The following is a 12533-nucleotide window of genomic DNA, read 5'->3' as shown; positions in this document are numbered from 1 at the left end:
TTGTTGCATATCTGTTCAGTCATCCCAAAAGCCAACACGACCGCCATTCAACCAAACCGTTTCCCTCAATGGCTCCAAATTTGAAAGGGAATCAACAAATTTCGGCAACCTGCCAGAAATATGACAGGGAGTGTACTATTGATAAGTTTATTATAATAACCTACCGACATGCTCTGTAAGCAGAAGTTGTATCCTTTCTTTTTCGTGGTTTTCAGACTGTTCCCCTGTAACTGTGCAATTGATTTTGCCTCCCTAATAACTGTAATTTCCTGGGTTGACTCTTGACGTCCTGTGCCACCTACAAAAGTTACCAGTGTTAATTGACCAGATTTAGGGGAAATCCTCAAGGTGGAGTAAGTTTCTGCAAAGGAAAGACTGACATCCACCTCAATGCAGCCATACGGCTACAAAGTAAAGCTGTACAGCTTCCTCAGAAACTTCGTCGCAGTTGAAGAAAAATTCGTCCTGTTCCAGGATTCGATTAACACCTGGTCCGTCACTTTGAGTTGATCAATGTTGTTCAATTCACTCTCATGCTACAAACGACTAGCTTCCTGGTTAGCTCAGCTCGTGGAGCAACTGCTCCGGTTAATTAAGTGGTGGTCCCGGATTCGAATTCAGGACCAGGACGAATTTTTCTTCCATGGTAAAGTTTCTGAGAAAGCTGTACAGCTTTCCTTTGCAGCTGCATGGCTGCACTGAGGCGGATGTCAATCTTTCCTTCGCAAAAGTTACTAGTAATCACTTTACTAGAGATGGCTACTCATGTATCATATCAATACTTTACTGACAGCTGATAGTGCAACGTAAGTAGTTTTCTATAGTCTATCATTTTGAATATTATATGGACAGTATTACAACAGTATACTACTGATTATCTACCAATAGTCAACAATTGTTGGTAATCAATAGTTGGTAATCATAAACATCCACTGTGCGAAAAGGGACAGTACACGACACAACGTGCATTGTGCTGTGTAGCATTTCTACTGCCTGTGTTTGTGCAGCGAACATTTGCTATAGTATAATGGGAAATTTTATCACCACGGATACTTTCACTTCAATTTGGCTGATGGTGGTGCTGGCAGTAGTCGTACTGTCGATAGTTTTGCGCCCCTACTTTGTATACGTTCCACGCTCCACAGCGCCTCATGCCAGTTGGTGAAACAGAGCGCAGCGAAGGGAAGCCCAAGCACGGGGGCAATGAGTCGCGAAGCGGCACGCACGCACAAAGTACAACGGGTGCAGCACACAGAGTAGTTCTGTAACTCTGCACACTTACCTGGCGAGGACACCAGCTGTGCACCTGTGTCACCAACCTGCTCACCTTCCATGAGATTCTTCTCTGCCAGGGCTGCCCGCTCCTGCTCCTCCTGCTCTAGTTTCTGGGCAGCCATCCCTTTCACAGTGGCTTGCTCTGCGTGCAAGGCGAGCAGTGGTGATCCATCTAGTTCGTTCCATCGTGGGATTTAACACGCCGCAAGCTGTAGCGGAGGGCTCGGGATTAAGGGGGTAGATTGGTCTTCGAGCTATTTTTTTTACTTACTAACCCACTCTAATGAAACTGCACAAAGTGACAGAGTTTTTTGTGCTGATTTCAAATCTGCAATTTCATTTTTTGCAAGTTGGTTATTTTGGGGGGTAATTAATGATTAATTGCCATTATTGTGGCTCACAATTACAAAGTACGCAGTCCATGCAGAATGGCAATTACCACATGGCTAGGCAGACAAACGACTAAAGAATACAAAGTCGGAAGAAGTGTTTTGATTTATCTATTTTTGGTCGTTCTACAACACACTGAACTTCACTCCTCCTGCACTCTGCCAGAAATGGCTCACAGGTGGTGTCAATTGAACACCATAATAATTTTCCAAAGCCTCCATTTGAAAAATTTGTTTCCAATATTGTATTTACCATAGGAAAAAAAATTAGTTGCATCTGCTCTGGGTGCCAAGATATCCGAAGGCAAAATGCTAGATTCACGTTGCAAAAGAAGTGCCGTTTCACCATCAAATTTCACGCGAACTGAGCTGTAAAGTGCACTTTAAAATGCTATTTACAATAAGACACGGACCCTTTTGATGAGAAAATTTGCAGACTGATGGAAAAATGTCCGTGGATGCCAAAAATGCCATCTTTCAGAAAACCATTTTTTGACCGTTTTTCAGCCCCAAAGACCACCTGCTCCCTTAATTTCGACCTCCTCCGGATCTTTTAATGTGTGCCAAAATCGCGACGCACAAGCATTTTTTTTTCTTTTTTTCACCTCCATCATAAATGCAGCCACTGCCGCCTGGATGGAGCATGTTTTCTTGGGCTCAGCAGCACAACGCCTTAGCCACTGAGCCACCACAGTGGGTCAGATCTAACTAGTCGCACTGCTCTACTGATGAGAACACCATACAGTCCACTCACTAGCTCCCAGCCATCAACTCAATACCCCCGAAAAAGAAAAAGGAAGGTTTCACTTTCCTTTTGACCCCACAAATAGTTTTCACATCAACATGAAGGTGAATCTTTTCTGTCTTTTTTTTAAAGCCTACAGAAAAAAAGAAAGGAAGCTGCGTCAGCTCTCTCGCACAGAATAGACCTTCCTCAACCCAGTGACATAAAAACACTGCAGGTTTTTTGTGTAATTAGTCAACTACCGTATTTGCACGATTCTAACACCAACTTTTTTTTTCGCCAAAAGTAACCTTAAAATTTGCGTGCGCGTTCGGGCTAAAAACCAAAACCGGCTATCCATGCTCCCCGCTTTAGTTTTAATGCCAGCAGGTTCTGGATAGGCAAATTTATGAAGCACAATTAATGTTTCCTACCATAGTTACGTACAGCAAATAAAATGTCCTCTGCCAAGTACTGGGGCCATGTCTTTCACGTAGAATTGGCGCCAAATTATTTTTTCGCATTTTCATAAGTAAACTTGCTCGCGCGTTACAATTCAGTGGTGTCACTGATGAACGGTGATTTGGAGCAATTTTTGTATCAGCAAATTATTAATTTTGGAGCAATTTGGAGCACCTAAATGCCAGTTTTGGAGCACCTTGGATCAACTAAACATCAACTGCTAGATGCGTCCAAAGCATATCTCAACACTAAAAAATGACCAGCATCGTCCAGTAATTGATGTGGAGGTTGTCATGGAATGCGCTTCAAGGTGCTTTTCAAACACGCGATCACAAATGGACGGCACAGCTCAAGAATAATGGTCTTCTTGTCCCTACTAGGGGAAGTCTTTTTCAAGGAGTCACTGAAAACGCTTCATAGTTGGCAGGCTCGAACATGCATTAAAAATAGCTTTCACAGTCAGCTCTCCAATAGCCCAAGAATAGCGAAACAGCCAATAAAGAAAAGTTCTACAATCACAAGAAAAAGTAGCCATATTTGGCTCTTTATAGCCCAACCAGTCATTTCTGGGGCAATGGGATTTTTTTTTCCCACTTATTTCGAAACAGTCGCTAGAAGTCACCAGAAGTTTGATGCAATTAAATCCCCTAAGTATCCACGCAATAGCGAAAATGCAACAAAACATAATTTGCAAGGTATTTAGTTCCTTTTTGGTGTGGATAAAAGACAACATGCAACACGATAATGAATGTTGAAAGGCTTCGACAAACCTGCCTAGCAAAAAAACAATGCGCCTCTAGCGCCTCTTTTCTAGTTTATTAATTATTGAGGCAAGCCCTCGTGTTTTACTTTTTCACTTTATTAGATGCAGGCGCTTGCTATCAGTCCTCGTGCGCATTTGCAAGCTAGCTGGAAATGTGCACGAGAAATGCGCATGGAGCACTTTTGCATGCGATTCGTGCGCGTCGGCGTTGCGCGTGCGATTTTTTCACGCCCGCACGCGGCAGTTTCTACCACGCTCAGAAAATGACGTGCGTCGCGCACGGCAGTGGGACGAGCCTAGCGACTTGCGCCAATGGGGAGGCGCGTGCCTCATGGCGGCGGTTTTGAAGCGCTCGAGACAGCCCGGTCACGGCCGGCTGGCTCCGTCGGCGGTTTTTGGGCTTACCACCCGGGCAGGTATTGCATGGACGTTTTCACTGGCGACACGGATGATGTTTTATAGTACCGATTTCGCCCACATTATAAGCTCCTTTACCACACAAGCAACTTCGTCCGCGCCTTGAGCGGTGTTTTAGAGAGTGCTTAAAAGTGGTCGCTCGAGCTCCCCACACCACTTCGCGACCGAAGCCGCCGCCATGTTGCCGCGCGCAGCGTGCAGGTGCTTACGCGGCGCGTTTTCGCAAGCAGAAAACGCTCCATGAGGTTCGTGCTTTAGAGAGACTGGCTGTTTTTCACGGCTCGCTTCACTTGCGGCGGTCCCCTCCTCGAGCCCAACAAGCGAAGCGAGAGCTTGCAGCCGAGCGCGTCACGCATGCCGCGAAACGGCGCTCCCGCTGGCTCTCGGAGCAGAGAGGGCCAGCAATAAACGCCACCTAAAACTACCTATTGTTTATAGCAGGAATTATTGGAAACTACAACAAGAAGGAAAGTTTTTACAAGCGGTACGCCAGCACTGCTATGACTTGCTAGACGAAAACACTGTATCGGCGGTACAGTGACAGCGCCAACCAAACTCACCGCGGAAAACACGATCACGGGTGCGAGGGAGTTCAAGTTATCAACCCGATTTAGTTATACATGTCTAGAGACCACTGCGAAGTAGTGCTTGTAACAGGCTGCACGCGATTGGCGCGACACAAATATTGGCGCACTTTTGGCGCACTTGCTTGCAAAATCGTGGTTTTTTATCAGGATGGCGCAGGATACCTCATTTGGCGCAAATTGGCGCATTTGGCGCAGGAGTGGCAGCACTGACAATTGGTACAATTGTTACGTTACAATTGCTCGTTACAATTGCTCGCGCGTTAAAGTTGTGCAACACGGTAATCTTGGGCCAACTTTGAGGGTAACTAGCCTTGTAACTCAAACAGCATAAAAATGTGCCAAAAGATATTTCAGTTGAGTCATAACGGTAGTTTACTGCACAAATGCTCCCTATTTGATCAAATTTCATCCAGCAATAACATGAATAGCTTTACTTGCCACACCCCCTCAACACTTTCCTGCCCACGAGAAAAGCAGTGATACTGGGTCGTCTACAGAACATTTTTTTCCCAGTCGCAAGAAATATGCAACATATAAGTCTATGGTATCAAATTGTAGAAGACTAATTTCCATTGCAGTGGTGATTGTTTAAAACAGCAATTTTTGTTTGAAAGAAAGAGAAAAAAAAAGCTGTACAGAAACGTTTTGGGACAAACACAAAAAATAAGCAAAGATATTGGTGTTGATGCACACAGAAAAAATGCACAAAAAATTTAAGATACATTTTGCACATATATTGTAAGTGCAAAATGCCTGCAAATATAAAATGCCTAATTACAAAATTTCTTGACTTTCAAAGAAAAAATGTTAGCACTAGTGGGTTTCGCGCCACTACGCAAAGCAGTTCCTCAAAACATAGGTTGGCCCCACATGCATCGCAGAAAGCATTGGTTAGAATTTCTACTCCACTCTCTTTTGTTAGTAACGCAATTTACAGTGTCAATACTTTTGCATTTTCTGGGGCCTGTGTTGAACAGGGGTATCAGGTTCTGGGCCGATTTGGTGCGCTGTCGCTTTCGGTGCTCAAATCCGATGACGAAATTGTCCTCATAGTCAGTGCTGATAATTTCATCCAAAAAGTCGCTTGTAGAATGGTCCAAATCACTAAAAATGCAGCGCTTCCGCGGAACCGTAGCGTGCAATGTCAACACCGTCTCGGTATCATCCGAGTGCCCGTCACGACACCGGCGGAGCTTTTAAAAATCGCAGAGCGAAAAAAAAAAAAAAAAAGAAAGAAAAGTGGATAGAACTGTGTTTACTACTCAGTAGATGGCGCCAGCTCTCAGGGTGCACTCGGAGAGCACCAAATTCAAATGGGGAAACATTAAAATTTGACCTTGAAAGCGTCGATAGTATAGTGCTGTTGATTTGAATAGGCGTGGACAGGAAGATGATAAGTGGTGTGAGCACTATGAACCTCCTCCCCTTGAAAGTGATATTCCGTTTCAAGATAGATACAAACCAGAAACTTCCGGTGGGGTGCAGGACATCCATTAAACATATTGATATGCCACACTCCACCCTTATTTAGGAAAACAATGCATATACTTGAGCCAAAGAAACATTTTACAGCACAAAAAAATAGAAGAAAAGGATCTCAAAAAAATTTTGGCATTTCTGGGGCTCGAACCCAGGTCGTTTGTGCCAAAACCTGTGATTTGAGTCAAGGCTACCGAGGCTCAACAGGGAGGGCTCTGTTAGCAGTTGCTTAAAACAAAAGGAGCGTTCAAAATGAACCAGTAGATGGCACTGGGTGCAAACAGCAAGTACTGGGCTTGTACCCTCAGCCCCCACCCCCTCCTAGAAAGCTACCATATTTTTGCGCGTATAACCCGCACCAAAAATGCGAAAACTTCAGTGGCAAATTAGGGGTGCGGATAATACGCGGAATTCTTCCTTTAGTGCTGCTTCACGGCAATGAACTTTGTGCCGTGAAGCTCCTACACAGCAACAATGACTAAGCCTTCCATGGCAGCGATTGCGCAAAACATACAAGGACGAGGAAGAAAAGGCATGGATGGCACCGAAGATGACCTTGTGTACAACGGTAAGGACTGCGGCTCAAGTGATAGCTCTAGCAAGAGCAGTGACACTGAGTGAATTGTGACTTTCGCTTTGCACTCAGTGCATTCTACTTGCTAAATATACGGTTCTTCTGTCTACATAGCCTGCGATGCATTGCTCGAGCAGTAGCTTTGGTGCAGCCTTTCCTGTCTCAACCGTGCGGGCAATACGCAAGGATTCTTTTTTTTTTAATTATTTTCTGGTGGGCTGAAAGTGTGGGTGCGGATTATATGCAGGGGCGTGTTATACACGCGAAAATACAGTACTCACCGACGTCAGCGACGACCGAGTGGACCAGGTTGTTGAGCTGGGTGGCGAAGTCGAGCACGTGGGCCAGGTCCTCGCGCGAGACAGCGGCGAGCGTGCCGAAGGCGTCCACCTGCCGGGACATGCGGTCCAGGAGGCCCACGTGGTCTGCGACCGGCGTGGACAGCAGTGCAGCAAAGGGACACTCCTCCAGGGCTTTCCGCACCGAGGCCAGCGTGGACTCCATCTCCTGGCACTGGGCGCGCAGGGACACCGCTCGCTGCTGTGACTCCACCTCCCTGCGCACAATGGTTTGCGGTGGGAAGGAAGGAGACGAAGGGTCGGCACGTCTCAAGTTCAACCCACTTGACGTGTACAAGCAATAGAATGCCCGCTCCAACAACGAGAATCCTGGGGAGGGGCAAAGCATGCAGTGTACAAGTGTATTCTCGGAGCCTTGGCAATTTTGCCCACGGAGATAAAAGCTTTGGGGGGCAGAGGTATACAGCCTTGAAAAAAAAAGTGTTGTCTCGTGTCTTGGAAGCGTTCTAGCGCAAGGCGTTGGAAAACGAGCGTCCCAGTGTTTTAGTACCATGACTGCATGATACTACGACGACATGAGATGTCGATGACAGAAGACGCCGACGACATGAGACGCCGACAACCCAAGCCTCTACTCAGCGGCTTCGCCCCTAAAATGGTCGTCTGCCCCTTAAAAAAAAATAATAAATAAAACCAGATGACGCAGTGCCATCCCCCCAGCCACTTTCGAGCGATTTCTCTACGTCGCAGAATCTTTTCTGTGCGATTGGCAGCTGTCGACCTAAGCCACCCCCAAAAAACATGACTGGGCAATTGTAATGGGGCCTCTAGTCCTGTTTGACATCACCACTTGAATGGTAATGTGCCATTAACACATTGATAACTATGTTTTTAGTGCTGGCTTATAATATGTCACTCCGGCCCACAGTGCATGACTGCAGCACAAAATTTGAACATTTTTCCACATTTCTGAAATTTTACAGTCAAAAAACACCTTTCACGGTTGGATTAAAAATGAGTAAGCTACCAAAGGCTACTTTTTGCAAACTAAACAAAGTTGCATCTTGTCTTTTTTTATTTGCTAACCAATTGTAATGAAACGGCAAAGCAGTATGAAATTTTTTTGTGCTGATTTCAAATCTGCAATTACATTTTTTGCAGGTTGAATATTCTTTGAGACAATTAATGATTAATTACCGTTATTTTGGGTCACAGTTACAAATTAAACACTCCATACAGAATGGCAATTACCCCGTGGCTAGGCAGACATATAAGTAAAGAATACAACATTGGAAAAATTTCTTTGATTTAGCTATTTTTGGTCCTTTTACAACACACTGAACTTAACTCCTCCCGCACTCTGCCAGAAATGGCTCACAGGTGGTGTAATTGAACACAATAGCAATTTTCCAAAGCCTCCACTTGAAAATTTGTTTCCAACAATGTATTCTCCACACACTTAGGCATCAGAAGCAAATTCATAACCGTTGTAGCTTCTCTGGATGCCAAGATATCTGTCAGCAAAATGCTAGCTTCATCTCGCAAGACAAGCGCCATTGTACCATTGAATTCCATGCGAACTGAGCTGTAGAGTGCACTTTAAAAAGCTATTTGCAATACAACACGGTGCCTTTTGTTGAGAAAATTTGCAGACTGATAGAAAAAAGGCCATGGATGCCGAAAATGCCATTTTTCGGAAAACGATTTTTTTTACCGTTTTTCAGCCCCCGAAACCCCTTAAAACATGTTTCAAGGCCCACGTGACTGACCTCCTCTTCTCCTCTTCTTCCAGCTGCTTCTGCTTCAGCTCAGCCTCCTTCATTTTGTTCCTCAGGTGCTGGAACACGGATGCACATGGACCAAATGAGCGCTGGAAAGCACCGAAGCCACCAGGTTTCTAAACTGCGTGAATGCAAACTTACCCGCACATGACTCTGGTGGTGCTCTCTTGCTTTCTGACTCTTTTCAGCCAGTTCTTGGAGCCTGCAGACAGAACATAATTAAGGTCACACATCTGCTGGGAGCCGGCAACAGCGGGAACTTTAAGGGACACCGAAGTGTGTAATGAACACTGTCCAATTCTGTCATCGAATTAGTCTGGCATGCGAAGGCCATGTTCTGAGTTCTTTCATCTGGTTTTTGTGCATCGTTTTCAGAAGAAAAGTTCGCTTGAAAATGCCATTGCATTGCACCATCCTGCTTGCAGATTCACTGACAGTGGCTACAATGACACACTCAAGAGTCTGTAGGATGAAATTTAGCGAATTATGACCACGTCTAAGTCATGTAATTCGTGTGTTAGAAAAAAAAGTAAATATTACCTCAAAATGAGTGCCCATCAAAATTTCAAGGGCTTAGATGGAGTCAAAGGACGTTACAAACAAGCGTAAGACCAATGCAGTAAGTTTTGTAAGGCAGTGGCAGCAGTTCTGTTTTCTTCCAGAAATAAATTAGGGCACCCAGCTTTTGCTAAATGGTGAGACGAGGGATTACATGGGTTGAACTATGCAACGAGGCCACAAATAGGAGTTTAACCATTCCCTTCAGTGTACCTATCAGACAATCATTAATTATAGCCCATGGTGTATACGGGGCAAGGGAAAAGACCAGCACTTCTGTACGTGACCAAAACACGCTCTTTGAAGTCAGACGGAAAAAAGACGAAACAGCCAAAATGAGCATTGGCGTGTACATGCTGAGTGACAAGGAAGGCCTTAGGCCCTACTAGAGCAGTGCACGGGCCGCCGACACGGCACGGGCCCGGCCCGGGCCTGAGAAATTTATAAAAATTGAGCCTGAGCCCGAGCCCGGCCTGAGCCCGCCAGAGTGTTGTTAAATATCATCCCTAGACCGACAGAATATTAACATGAACTTGAAGAAGTTTGCTGTTAACCTAAAAAGCGCAAGCACAAAGTGGCCCGGCCTGAGCCCGCCAGAGTGTTGTTAAAAAACATCCCTAGACCGACAGAATATTAACATGAACTTGAAGAAGTTTGCTGTTAACCTAAAAAGCGCAAGCACAAAGTGGATACGACTACTTTAGATTTAAATTTCCTTTAAACTTGGACGAAACTTTGTACAACTTATCCTCACTTAAAACTTGTATTTGTGGTATCGTGCAACTTCATTTTCCAGTCTTCGAAATCAAGACACACCCGAGGATACCTTAAATGATTCCGAGTAAGTGGATTTTTTTATTATTGCAATTCTTCAACAGATACTGCACCTTCCGTTCTTCCATTCCTTGCTGAAATTTGATCAGACGATGCGTCCGGTGTCACCATATGATTTTTGTCTTTTCCTCTAGTTACGTTGGCAGCATGATTTTATCTGCGCTTCTGTTCTTTCTTGCCTATAGTCATGGCTCTAGAAAAATTCTTGAGCAAAAAAATCATGGGCTCTGCTTAGAAAATTGGTTCTTCAAACTCTGCACACACTGTGAAATCCAGGTCACGTTTGTTCTGTTTGTTTTAGCTTGAAAAGGAGAGAGAAAATACAATCATGTTGTAGCCTGTGGCTGGAGTGCCCTTGTTTTCTGGCCTGCTCTCTCCCACTAAGCTTTGAACCCAGACGTTTCTTTTGTTATTGTGAAGGCTTTCCAAGTGCAATCATCTTTTTATCACATCTTTTAACGGTGCTGTAGTGAATTAGCACTTCCTTTTTTTGTTTTCACTTTACCTGATACTATATCAACAAGAAAACTTTCTCTCGCCAACAATTTAGAATTTGTGGCACAGGATAGCCAGGCCTCAGGAGCTGCCCGGGCCCGATCAGACCGGCACGACCCGGCAAAATTTTGGTTCAAGCCCGAGCCTGGCCCTGGCCCGAGAAAATGTGTGCTACCCGGCCCGGGCCCGTGCACTGCACTAGGCCCTACTACACCCCAGCTGGGGTATGGTAGGGCCTAACAAGAAAGACTGAGGTGGTTTTGGCCATGTTTCATAGGTAGCAGTGATGACCTTACACAAAACTTTAAAAAAAAAGGGGGGGGGGGGACCATAAGAAAGAGTGAGCCAGATACAAAACAAAGGAAAGAGCACGTGACAGAAACAAAAAGCCAACATTCATTCTGACGTACAACTTTGTGGCTTTCGGCCCGCTGGCTGGCCTTTGTTCAGGCTGCCTTTAGCAGCCGAGCCAAAGAAGCATCCGGTAATCCACAACGCTCAAGAGCGAGAGGCCAAAAAGAGGGAGAGGGGCGTGCCCAGCGTGCAATACCCCTGCAGGTAGTCCCTGTTCAGGCGGTCCAGCTCCTGCCGGTACTGCAGGGTCTGGTTCTGCTCGATGAGCATGATGTGCTTCCTCGCCTGCTCGTCCCACCGGCGGTTCTGCTCCTGGTACACGGCCAGCCGCTTCTTCACCGCCGCCTGAGGGGTGACGAGAGGACAAAGTCGCACTGCTCAGGACGTGCGAGAGGTGGCAGCAGTTAGGGCTGGAAGTTGGGCTAGTTGGGGCTGACTCGAATACAGTTGAACCTCCTTAGGACACTGTAGTATCGTGGCAGCAAATTAGTTTGCTGTATCCCAAATTCGTCGTCACAGTATGGATAAAAATTGGCTTCAACGAATTGGCAATCTGGCTAGCGCAAAAAATTGTAGATACAAAAACACTATATTCTAGGCTTCGACCCCACTATAAACGAGGTAATCCTTCCCCGTCTCCTTGTGGCATTGCAAATTAAATGGACCAGAACACGAGAAAGTGAAATTACAGAAGAACAAAGTGTGCTCGACAAAACAGGCCTGTGTTCTTATTTACTTGCAATAGGATGCGATCTTCGTCATGTGGCTTTTCACAGCACTGAGCCGGATGAAGTTTTCCACATTGTCCATACACGAAGAGGCCTTTTCTACTACTGCAGTTTTGGACGTCGGGAGCTTTTCCGAGTAGCCTATCAGCCTTCCTCAAATATTTCTTCATTATAACCGATATCGTGAGCAACTCTGGTGGTTTCGGTTTCGTTATAAAGAGAAGAAGTGTCACTGAAAATAAGTGTGACCAACCAAAGTTTGTATTTAGTCCACTATAGCTGATAATTCGCTATATCAGTGTTCGTTATAACGAGGTTCAACTGTATTACCAGCAAAAACAAGGCCGGGACGAAGAAAGAAGCAGACAGGACGATCGCTAGCTTCTGTACGGCTACATCACGTTCGCATCTCTTTCTTCACATTTATTTCTTTGTATTATGGAGGGAATCGCGAAAGCAAACAGACTGGCGCACAACACAGCTTCCCCAGAATAATGGTTCTGCATGGTTGGTGTGCACTTGCTCTACTCGCATGCACGTGCAATCATGTACAGGTGTCATTGGCCCACACTATTCTAGCCGAAGGTCAGCCGGCTCACTCACGAGTGCTCTCACACACCCCCCACTCACCACTCACTCGTCCAAGCCATCGTTTTGGACTAGTGGGTGTGAGTCTGAGTGAGTGAGTGCGAGCCCTACATGCAGTGAGCCTTGCTCACCACTCGCGAGTGTACTCGCGCTACTCGCACCAACGCGGGACTTACCGCAGTAAGCGCCACTATTGCGCTTGTACTCGCTGTTCTATTCGTCACAG

At 45.6% G+C, this 12533-nt stretch overlaps 1 protein-coding gene across 2 annotated transcripts in view; it reads right to left on the bottom strand.

The window, feature by feature from the left end:
- The window catches only part of Gle1 (Gle1 RNA export mediator), a 48343-nt gene that overhangs the window by 32213 nt on the left and 3597 nt on the right, over positions 1 to 12533 (bottom strand). Inside the window, exons 3-7 of one of the 2 annotated variants that reach the window (XM_077701064.1) lie at positions 11188 to 11336; positions 8892 to 8952; positions 8739 to 8806; positions 6952 to 7226; positions 1283 to 1417 (exon numbers count right to left, since the gene is read on the bottom strand). In XM_077701064.1, coding sequence (XP_077557190.1) covers positions 1283 to 1417; positions 6952 to 7226; positions 8739 to 8806; positions 8892 to 8952; positions 11188 to 11336 — 688 coding nt within the window. The remainder of the gene's footprint in view (positions 1 to 1282; positions 1418 to 6951; positions 7227 to 8738; positions 8807 to 8891; positions 8953 to 11187; positions 11337 to 12533) is intronic. The other variant, XM_077701065.1, reaches the window with a different exon arrangement.

This window comes from Haemaphysalis longicornis, unplaced genomic scaffold (assembly GCF_048455015.1).
Source record: "Haemaphysalis longicornis isolate Haplotype H1 unplaced genomic scaffold, Haemaphysalis longicornis Haplotype H1 scaffold_20, whole genome shotgun sequence".
NCBI classification, from domain to species: domain Eukaryota; kingdom Metazoa; phylum Arthropoda; class Arachnida; order Ixodida; family Ixodidae; genus Haemaphysalis; species Haemaphysalis longicornis.
Note: the sequence above shows the minus strand (reverse complement) of the source record. Positions and strands in the feature narration are given on the sequence as shown.